This window comes from Athene cunicularia (assembly GCF_003259725.1).
Source record: "Athene cunicularia isolate RWA chromosome 12 unlocalized genomic scaffold, athCun1 chr12_part1, whole genome shotgun sequence".
Lineage (NCBI taxonomy): Eukaryota > Metazoa > Chordata > Aves > Strigiformes > Strigidae > Athene > Athene cunicularia.
Genome location: NW_020799116.1, coordinates 16,145,465 through 16,156,797, shown reverse-complemented (window position 1 = coordinate 16,156,797; position 11,333 = coordinate 16,145,465). Strand labels below are relative to the sequence as shown.

General features: G+C 36.8%; 1 protein-coding gene across 2 annotated transcripts in view; it reads right to left on the bottom strand.

Annotated features, from left to right (window-relative positions):
- DCP1A (decapping mRNA 1A) overlaps positions 1-11,333 on the bottom strand; it is a 36,112-nt gene that overhangs the window by 7,102 nt on the left and 17,677 nt on the right. For both annotated transcript variants that reach the window (XM_026857463.1, XM_026857464.1), the window contains 3 exons: positions 7,161-7,280; positions 2,625-3,389; positions 66-131 (listed from right to left, as the gene is read on the bottom strand). In XM_026857463.1, the coding sequence (XP_026713264.1) occupies positions 66-131; positions 2,625-3,389; positions 7,161-7,280 (951 nt within the window). The remainder of the gene's footprint in view (positions 1-65; positions 132-2,624; positions 3,390-7,160; positions 7,281-11,333) is intronic.

The following is an 11,333-nucleotide window of genomic DNA, read 5'->3' as shown; positions in this document are numbered from 1 at the left end:
TTTTTTTTTTTTTTTTTTTTTTAAGAAAACCAACAAACAATTAGTAGAGGTACTTATTCACTTACTTGACTTGTTATAGACAAAGTCTTCGGCTGTGGAAATACTTCTGATTCCTTGTTTTGTTGTACAGTCTAAATTAAAAAGAAAGCATAATTCACAAATTAGCATCCACAGCTCAATTTCCAGTAGTGGTTCTCTGGTTTTATGAAAGCACAAAACCACAAGTTTCAATAGATTTTAGATGTAATTCGATCCATTTTGTAAAACTGATGTAATCAATTGGGTTGGAAAAAAGGAAATATTTGAATTTGTTTTGTGCTTTCAATATTACAGCAAACCTGTAAAGCCGTAACTTCTGAAGAAAGACCAATACAGTTAAAAAAATTCTAAACATTAAAAACACTATGAAGGGAAGAGTTCAGTACCTTGTAATCAGTTTGGCAAATTGCCAGGAAGGTTAAATTCAGTATTTTTTCTTGGAGTCTTATCCAATCACCTCCACAAAAATTAAATGCTGTTTTCTGCTAGAATTTCTGAAGTATTTTACACCTTTACAAACAGCATCCAGATTCTTCTTTAGTCACATTTCAAGACTATAATATAATTAAGTTCAAGCATTATAAAATATTAGAAAAGAAAGACAAAAAGCATGCAGATAAGTACTTTAGTAAATTGCCGTGGCATTCTTCAAAGGGCTTGCTATAGCCATTTGAAATACATCTTTGCAACACAGCATGGGAAAATACCCTTTGCAACAGACGCTACTTAGTTTACTTGAACTGCGATAAAAACACTTGGGGAATTGATAGTCCTTAATGACAAAAGTAAAATTAGCTTTATGAAGTGGTAACAAGCCCAAGAGCAAATTCTTTAAGTCTAATTGAACAAGAGTTAAGTCTTTTTTGCTAGTTTGAGAGTGTATTTGGACTACTGAGAATTTTGTCTAATGAAAATATGTACATACAATGAACATGGTGGAAGGAGACAAACAAGGTGTAAGACTAGCATATGAAGAGCTAATTCCCAAGGCTATGAAGTAGACATTCAATAAATGCAGTCAAGGGCAGTTATGGACAAATCCAGCCAGATTTTCCGAATGCTCAAAGATGCCACAATCTTCAGTTAAACTTGTACCACAGTTTAGTAGTACAGAAAAGAAAAAATACTGCTCAGAATGTGCAGCTCTAATACCAGATCAACATAGCTGCTCAATGTTGTACTTGGACATCCTCCTCCCTCTGCAAAATTAATCGGTCCAAGTACCTCAAAAAGGTGATCATTAGTGAGATAATCCCTAGCATCTAGCAGTCACAGCCTTCCTGAGAAATTTTCAACAACGGCAGTAGATTAGAAATAAGGTAATTAGTCAGCACAATGAAAACATACCATTTTCTTAAACATTAAGACAGGGATAACTTTTCAAGCAACACTTGAAAAATACAGGGTATTCTAAAGTAATCCTCAGGACAAGTTACAGGCTGAAGAGCTGAGCTTTTGATTGTATCTGTTATGAGCAGGTCATCACCATATTCATAGCAAAGCGTAGCAGCTGACCCAGACAGGGCTACCAAAGATCTTGTTAAAACCCAGTGGCAAGACTGGATACTAATAAGCATTAGGAAATTCACCCAGATGTAGCATTAAGTAGTTTTGTTTGGTGTTTTTTATTCTTGCATCATCACTGTAGCCAAGATGCAAGAAGACATGATCAAACACCAGCTTAATCTACATGAGTGTAAATAAAATAATAACACAACAAAACGAAGAGAAGTCTTTGGAAAACCTCAGAGGTAGGCACTACAAAGTTACTCCCTTTGGAGAAAAAAGAAATCCAACAACCCAAACTCATTAATGTCTTTACTACTGACGTAGCCAATTATACAGAAGAGCAATGCTAAATGATAGGAAATAATTTATAACACAAAGCCACACACATTAACCTTACAGACTAGCAGTAACATTTTCACCTAGTCTCTCAAAACATATTTACTGCTTTGGCCTATTAAGGCACAGACAGTAGATTCTCCTCCAAGCAATAGGAAGTTTAAGAGGTCCTTTGTAACTATACTAGGATAAAACAAACCAAGGTGATCAATTAGACAAAATAAATCAGTTTATGATCCATTTTACTAAATGCCTAACAATATCTCAATGTAGCCTACAGGTATCCACAGCAGAAGGGGGTCAAAACTGAAGGAGTACAAAACATCCAAAGCAAAATAACCAGAAACAGGAAATTGTTAACTTTGTACTTTCAAAGAAGGTACAGGCTAGACTGCCACAGCACCAACTCTCATAATACTGATCAGTCTGTAACCTTCTACCCCCTCTCAGATCATCAGTTCTTAGCAGTATTTTTCTGACACAAGTACAGATGAATTCTTTAGGACTTATTCATCCCCTAACAGCACCAGCTTGAAAAACCTCCTCCTCTACAGACAGGTCTGTCACTGATAGCAGATGCTAATGATACAAAACTAATGGAATTGGATTTCTAAGTTTGCAATTCAATCGATATCACAGAGTGGAAGTTGTTAATTATTTTTAAAAGACTAATGTATAACAGCACATTTTCCAAGGGAAAATACATGTAGTCTAAATACAGTCTAAAGCTTCACGGATACCTGAAGTGGAGAGATTATCTTGCTGTTCAAAGTTGATGGTTTACTGTGAGATTCTTTGAAGCTTTCTGGTGTTGCAAGTTGGCCAACCGAGGCAGAGATGTTTGGTGTTAAGGAAGTCTTAGTGAGAGACTGCTGTTGCATTTGGTCATGCTGTGGGGTCAACCTGAGTTTCTGGAGAAGATCAACACTTGTATGGGATGTATTTGAGACAGTTCCTGTGTTTGTTGATGTCAAGGGTGCTATAAGCTGGCTTTGGCCAGCTATTAGGTTTTGTGGAGCGTGGTTCACTTCAGATGGCGGCTGATTCACTAGTGGGGACATCTGCTTGGCAGCTTGCTGCATAACTTGCATTATACTGTTGTTTTGTTTTAGGCCAGGAAGCTTCTGAGCAGGGGCAGCTTCCATTGTTGAGGCTGAATTAAGAATAGGGCTTAAACGAACTGAATAGCTTGAAACATTTTTTATATCAGGCTGGGAAACTGATGCTGGAGGTATTAGCATAGGTGTTAAACATTCCTGTTGATTCAAAGCATTGGCACTGGTTTTAACACTTGGACTTTCAGATTTCCCTGGTGATTGTTGTATTACTGTTGATTGGTCAAAGGAAAAAGGCAAGAGCAAACCGTGCTGCTCTCTGGCAGAGGTGTCAGTCTGCAACTTCTCCATTCTCTCTGAATTGGGATACGGAGCTGCAGGCTGTTCCTTTGGTACAGAGGTTCCAAACAGTTCCTCCAATGTCAGATGCTTCTGCCTTGACTGAAATGGCTAGAAGGAAGGAAAAAGTAAGTTTTCAGTTTAGAAAAATATACCCACTACTGTGCATCTCACACAGTATTACAAGTTCAATAAAACTATGAAACACAACCAGGTCAAATGAATTAAAAATACAGTTTTGATATCAAGAGTGTCCTATTTATAGGATTTATCAAACCAATTTCATTTACAAGGAACACCCTGTCTATGTAAGCTTTACCTCTCCAGCCTTCTACAGACAGACTGTGCACTAGTAGCAAAGAAGGGGGAAGGTGATGGATTCTGTCCATTAAGATGGCACCTGCCATCATGATCAGCCCTAACTACATGGGGCACTTCAGGGGATGGATGGGACCATCCACATCCACATATAATTTACAGAGTTGGAAATAATTAAGTGTCCTAAAAGATGGGAAAGGAACGGAGAAACCTGAACGTAAACTGATCTAGTAATACATGCCTAGTCAGTTCTTCTCACCCTTTTCTTTAACAATGCAACAGATGTTATAATAGGTACAAGAACCTGTATAAACCTAAAGATATGTACACATATCTCAATGAAAGGTGTGTTTATATACACACAGAGTTACATCTACCAGTCCTTTAGTCTCTCCCAAAAATATACATCTAGCCTACACAAATGACATTGTTAGGGAAAAAAAAATTATCTGATTTTAAGGATATAATCTTCTTAATATTTTGCTGAAAATATTTAAAAATTTGTTTCACTAAAGAGAAAAGAAATAGCTATTAACATCCTTAGTCTTTTTTTTTTTTTTTTTTTTTTTTTTTTTTTTTAAGGTTGCACAGGACCAGAAGTTATGTAAAACAGCTGGACTAAAATAAAACATTCTGTTCAGAAGACTGAATGGCCTGCAGCACAATTCCAGTGTATTCTGATGGTACATCTAAACAAAGATGCTGTTTTACAATGACAACTACTGTACCATGACATTGTTATGCTAACTCCAATTTTCTTAGCACAGGTAACAGCACTGAAGGCATGGCAGTACAGATAGCATGCAAATAGCCTAACAAAAAAACTCCCTTGAGCTTGAAATCATATTGACTTCTGCCCAGGTTACTGATCTCTACTGCCATCATTGTTACTAATTTTTATCTAGCTTAAAGTCAGGCACACTTTCATTTTGCAGCTGAGATATTCTATAGTTTATAAATCTTGTTAATTATGTTAGGAATTCTTCCTAGAAAGTTGTTTTTACTTTTCTCCACTGATCTTGCTGATCTGGAGACCTGTCCTTCAACTGTAAAGATTCCATTAAGAGAAGAATCTCTATTCCGTCTCATTTCAAACTCAGCTTTTCACTTCAGTATGATAAATTGCCTAGTTTTCTTTCAGTAATATATTAAAATATTCAAATAATAAACAGAAATCTCTACCATGCTCTGATCCAAGTCTGACTAGCTCCTTATGTGGATATAGTCTCAAACACAAAGTTAACTTCCAGCCTTTTGCCTGTCCCATCTCTAGTCAAGGTATATTTTGAGCATGTCATCAACTTAGGGTGTTGCGAAGACCCTTATCAGCAGGGTTCGCAAAAATGCAACATGATCACTTTACTTGATTGGAACAGAGTGCTGCTCAAAGCGTTTCTCCAGAAATTATTTCAGATATATTGAGATATGAATTAGCAGTTAGAACTGGCACCATAAAGTTTTTTTTTTTTTCCAGTGTTCTGGTTCAGTTTTGCCACTGACTTTCATTTTCAACTGCCGAGATAAAACACTTGAACTTCAGAGTATCACATAGAAGACATTTATTTTTATTCCCAAATCTATGATATCTTTAGCATGAAATGCCACACAAGTGTGGCATTTTAGAGGGGTTTAGTAAACTCACAGTACTTCTATGTACATTAGTTCTTCATTTCACTGGTCACCTGTTTCAATTAGATGAAAAATACATTTTTACAGTTGAAATAATGTTTTTCCAGTAGTCTTCCAGTGGTCCACATTATTAAAAATGTGATTAAGAACAAGCACATTTGTGATATAGTTGAACCCATTTACCTAGCATTACAGGATTATCTCTTATGTTACCCAATTTTTTCCAACATCTCTGAAGCTATTATTTTAAATAGCTCAACAGATATGCCATTTCACCTGTGCTATAAATTGACTGTTTCCCTTTAATTACTTCAGAGCAATTTGTTGGAATCTTTTCAATTTTTCCTTTATTAGCTCTTTGATTTCTGTTCTGCAATTCCATGTGCTGTCAGGTGGGGCACTTCAGCTGTCTGCGTACAGTCTACATGGGGTGACCCAAAAGAAAGTATCTTCTTTTAAAACAAAGCCTCAGGCAACCCTGCTGCCAGGTCTCAAGACCAGGCATGCAGCTAGCAGAGGTGGCTGCCAGGGGTCAGTCTATCACTGTGCTGATCCAAAAGCAGAGATGCTGCTGAGGGGGTGGAGGGGGCTGTGATAGGAAGTAATCCCGGCAAATGCCCCACCTCTCATTTTAGTTCATTAGCTGTTACTTCCCCATCCCCTAAAAAGAGATGCCTGCTGCCTATACCCTAGCCCTGTATGGGAAATTACTACCACTACTACAAAGTAAGTATTTTGTTTGCTAGTATTAAGTGCAAGGTTGCACACATTTTCAAAGGGCATTTCACTTTTCACGGTCACGGTGGTTTACTGCATCAGAAACACAACAGTAGACTGCGGCAAGGACGGGAAGCAGGTCTTGCAGCTTCCCTCAGTGGGGGGATCTTCTGAGGAGAACCACTGCTGACCTTGCCGTGCCCACTGGGTGGCACTGCAAGCAGGCCCAAGCTACTGAGGTGTTACCGGGAATTTAGTTATTGCAGAATATTTTTTTTTCCTCAATTTATCTCTAAGAAGTCTTGTATGAAGCTACCCCTTCCATGTGCAGAAATGCTTACTAGAAAATGGAGCTGAATACTGAACTATTGCTACCTAAGCCAGCCACTCCAGTGATGATACCATGCGTTTTATTTTGTAACAAGTTTCCCGTAGTTCAAATACAATATTGCTGTGAAGCAGAGGTCATTTTCACTAGCATTTTTTACTGTGGCTTACACTTCAACTACAGGACCAAGCTTTAGAATTTGTAGATATTGAGATACATGCTGATTCAACATGTTGTATCTAATATTTACCTTAAATAGGCCTCAACTTTTACACAATTTGAGCAACATCCCTCCCCAAAAACACTGAATATTTTTTTTAACAGTATTTCTTTTCCTGAAGAAGGAATATACTGTCAAAAAGTTCTTAACACAGGAAAAAAAAAAAAAACCAAACCCCAAATAGTCCCACCTCTGCCCACAAAACCCCCTGAAGCCAACCAACCAAACCAAAAACCCAGACACTTTTTCTACAATTTAAGTATGAAGAAATCAGCCATGCTGACTGATACCATTACCAAACCTGAATACAAGCAGTGGTTCAACGCAAGCTACAGAAGTGTGGGAGAAGATAGGTAAATACATTTTCAGTCATGCCAAAGAGAATTCGGTGCTGCCATGACTGAAGCACCTTCCATTTCTTGTCTAGCAACTCATTCAAACATACCAGGATATTCACAGCACTGTGGACATAGCCTCATATTTTTAAACACTAAGTTAAAAGACAGAATTTAGGATCCTAGAAGTCTTCAAACCCATTAGCTTATTCAAAGTGGTAATGCATACATCAGACAACACTGCAGGCATTCTGAGAACAAAATATTTTGGTACCAAAACAAACTACTAAATGGAAGAAAACCCAGCACCTTATTTAGATTTAGATGAAACATACCTGCTCTTGCACTTGTAATGAAATTTTTTGTTCTGAAGGCTCTGTGCTTTCTGGCTTTGGAGGATTTGCATTTTGTTGCATTCCAGAACTTGATATAATACTTAAGTCACTGATCTGATTCTAAAAAAAAAAATAAATTTAAACAAATACATGAGTTCTAAGTCTACATTTATCCACTACTACAATCCAGTTTACATGGCACTTTGACTGAAAAACAGACAATGTACAGAGTACTGATTTTTGTAAGACACTGTAGAATTCACAAATTTTAGGAAATAAGAATCATACCAAGACATCCACCATCTGGTATGTATTCATAAAGCTTTTACTATTAAAAACCACAACTGGCTTCACACTTTTATTCACTAAGAAAGAAAAATATGCAGGCTTTTCACATGTTTTATCTGCATTAGCTGCTAATGAGGAAATTTGCTATACTTCATTAAATCAATAATCCAAACTACAAACAACATAGAAAAAAAAATCCTGCCAGAAATCATTCAAAGTGGCTGGCAAGAGAGCTTGTCACTGACTTATTTCTACCAGATTTAATTAACCAGATTTAATTTTCAGAAGGTGTTAATTTGGTTTTCTGTGAACAAGACAGAAAACAGGCAAGAGTTGCATTACAACAGACAGTATGTTTACAGATTGAGCTAACTTTTAATAAATATATACATAAAACCAGAAATTTTATTACAGTTTAAATCAAAGTGAAAAAAACCCAAACTGCACAACAGTTTAGTTTTCAATAGGTAAACTACATCGTACACATTAACTTTATGTTGAACTTTTCAGCAACAAGTTAAGAATCTGAACTTTTTTATTCTTTTGTTTTCAGTATCTAATTAAAAACAATAAATACAAATTCAAGACTGTATTTTGTGACTTAGGAACAGAGACAAGAAACAACTTCTTCAATCACTTTAACTTTTGCCCACTAACTTGAAGGTCAGAACTCTTTTGTGCCCGAAATGCTAGATGCTTTGTGCTTACAAACAAACGAGAGAAAGCATAGTTCTCACTAGAGGATGAGCTGCAGTATGTTTCCATGCTCATACTGAAACACACAACACACACTATAAAGAAGCATCCATTCACTTCAGTAAAAACATTTTAAAAATATCAGAATTCATTCATTTTCACATATATAGTGAGTACTTGAAGGATTAAGCTGATTTGAAATCCTAGATTAAATCACTCAGACCTTCATAAATCTCTTTTTCCCCTCTCTGTCCCCTTCTCCTGCTGACATTCTGCCAATCTCATGTGGGCTGCACACAAGGATTACTGTATGATCCATCTGGAATGTACCAGGCAGATAAGTACTTTCTGCTCCTAAATACAAATTCATGCGTAATTATCAAGTGCCAAAAAAATATTTTAAAAAATTAAGACAGGGAAGGTCTCTCAAGAAACCACCTTCAAATCAAGTTGGTTACCTAATCATGTTAACACTGATATACCTTGGCTACAGGGAGTTCCAAAATTAATGTGCCAGAGGTTTGTTGCTAAAGCTGAGGTGGTCAACAAAGCATTCTCCAAAGAAGTTTGCTTGAAATGTGACCAGCATAGCTCAATTCTGTTTATCTGGTAACTTCTACACAACTATAATCGTAGCAGACTATGGGATTACGTTCAGAGTCAGTTTACAGTTCATATACACAAAAAAGAAATTAATTATTCTAGTTTCACTGGTCTTCTAAAAGCATCAAAATAAACACACACCCCACGAAAACAAATCAAGATCAACACACAAAATACCCAATTATACAGTGCTCTACTGTAGTCCATGCCCTGCATATTTCCCTATTGTATTACAGGCACACAGACATCGACTGTCCACCACAAGATCTGCATACCATTGCCCGTTTATCAGTATTTTGTCTACAGAGCTTCATCCATGATGCTTAAGAACTCTGTTTCTAGCAAAAGCTTTTCAGTGAAAAAGATCTGAAAATTAGGAGAGGAGAAGCTGGAATATCCTTTCTGATTCATTTTTAAGAGCCATCTGTTGGAAATATGTATTATCCAATACTGCAACGACAAAGAGGGAGAAAGGCTTCATCACTCCCTAAAAGGGCACTACTAAAACTGTGAGTTCTTGGGGTGCATGTTTGGGTTTTTTTTCCTCAAAAAGCCTTTAATTTCTTGAAATCCACCTAAATTGATACAACATTGAAAGACAAGTCATTCAAGTTTTGATGCTTCCTTCTGCTTCTCACAAAAGCTGCTATTTCCACAATGCTGGCCTTTGTACAAAGACACCTTCTCCCCAAACAGCATTGATGTTCAGAGAATTGGAAACAAATTTTTTTTTCCCAATCTGCATTTAAGGAGTTCAAAACACACTACTGATTTTCAGAAACTAGTATCTAGCCTGAGTCAAATATATTTGATGGTTTGTCACATTTACCTGCCCTCAATCTATGTCAGAAAGTGACAAGTTAAGTTGTCTCAAGTAAGGCTTAATCTACATGTTCATTCTTTTTCCATCCCCCATTGTACTGTAACAATCTAGAATCCTACAAAGGCTCAGATCCCAAGTACTCAAAGGAACTCTACTGTGACCTACTGCACAAGCAACTTCTGGAAGAAATCAAGCACTCCACTCATGTGCTAACTCTTCTCCCACCAGTACAACAACAAAAACCATAGCACAGCTTTGCAATTCACACATCATTTTACTATAGAACATTCTTGCATTGTTATACTTGGGGAGGGGTGTATTCAGAATCTGTTTCCTTTTTTGAATCTCCCACATATTACTCTTATTTTTGTCCTGCATGGATGAATTTGGTCCTCTGAACTATGTAATTTTTCCCTAAGAGAACTAATATTCTTCTTCATTACGTAAACTTGTGAATTTAACACTGGCAGACTCACCCTTCTGAAATCAATTAATTTATTAGAAGGATAAATACACAATAGATTGGACAGAGGTAGTAAACTGAATAGAACGATAGGGCAACAGTATTGTTATACTTAGTGTACATACAGTCTACAAATGTACTGAATGACTAAATCTCTAATCTCTACTACTACAAGTCTTATTTTGAGACTAAGAGGAGACAGACGCTGTTGGATACAATTTTTATTTGCTATTCCCAGCAAAAAAATTGTCTCACAGCAGTAGAAAATGTAAAATATGTCTACCAAGCTGCATTTCAAGTTGGAGCACACAATCAGTATTCAACCTCTCTTGCCTGACATCAGAGACTGTTCCTAGTATTAGTGTACTTGAGGGAGGGAACAAGACATCAGTCTGAAAACAAGGCTATGAAACCATGGCAGAGAATGCCTGCTCTTTAAACAAACACGCCTAATGTGTTAAAAACTACAGATAGGTTTTCTTAAAAATGAACAATAATGAAAAAGTAAGCAAAGATCTGCCCACTAAGGTAATAATTACAGAAATAAAACTTATGCATGCAACATGCAAATCCCACACCATTTAAAAACACTTATTTTTCCCCACATTACCCCTTTTCTCTAAGTCACTGTACATCTGTGCTTGTATCACAGACATGGAATAGTTCACTAAGTTTCTGGGCTTCTGTTATATTATTCAACACGTCAGTGCATTTTACTGTGCAGCTCAATGAATGCTCTTGATTGTGGCATGAATCACAGCAGATCTCTGCCAGTGACTTTTAGTACAGAGGAAAAAAAATGAAAAACCAAAGTGTCAGGACTACAAGGAATATTTACAATAATGAAATTTAAGATCACAAAACAAGACATGTTCAGTGCTATGTTCTTCTACGGTGTTAGATATACACGTATTTATACATGTTTCCTTTGACAATGATCCCTCAAAACAAGACAGTAGACAAATACTGAGAATAAGCAGCCCAGGCACCTCTTTAAGAAAAATATTTTGCTGTGTCTGCATCTTGAAGTATCCGTTTCGAAAACTGTATCATCCCCCTCCCCCCCCAAGATGTAGCAATTCAAACATAAGAATGTACAGGCCCATTAAATTACAGATTAGGTGCACTACTTTGCAATCTTGGGTTAGAGTGTATTGTACAAGACAATGTAGTATGTAAGAATTATTCTCTGTTATCTCTCTCTCAGGAATCACAAGGCATGCTATGTCAGTGGACTACATATGATGTCCTTAAGCCCTACTCAGAAGTAATGTAGTGCTTTTATTTGTTCATTGGGGGG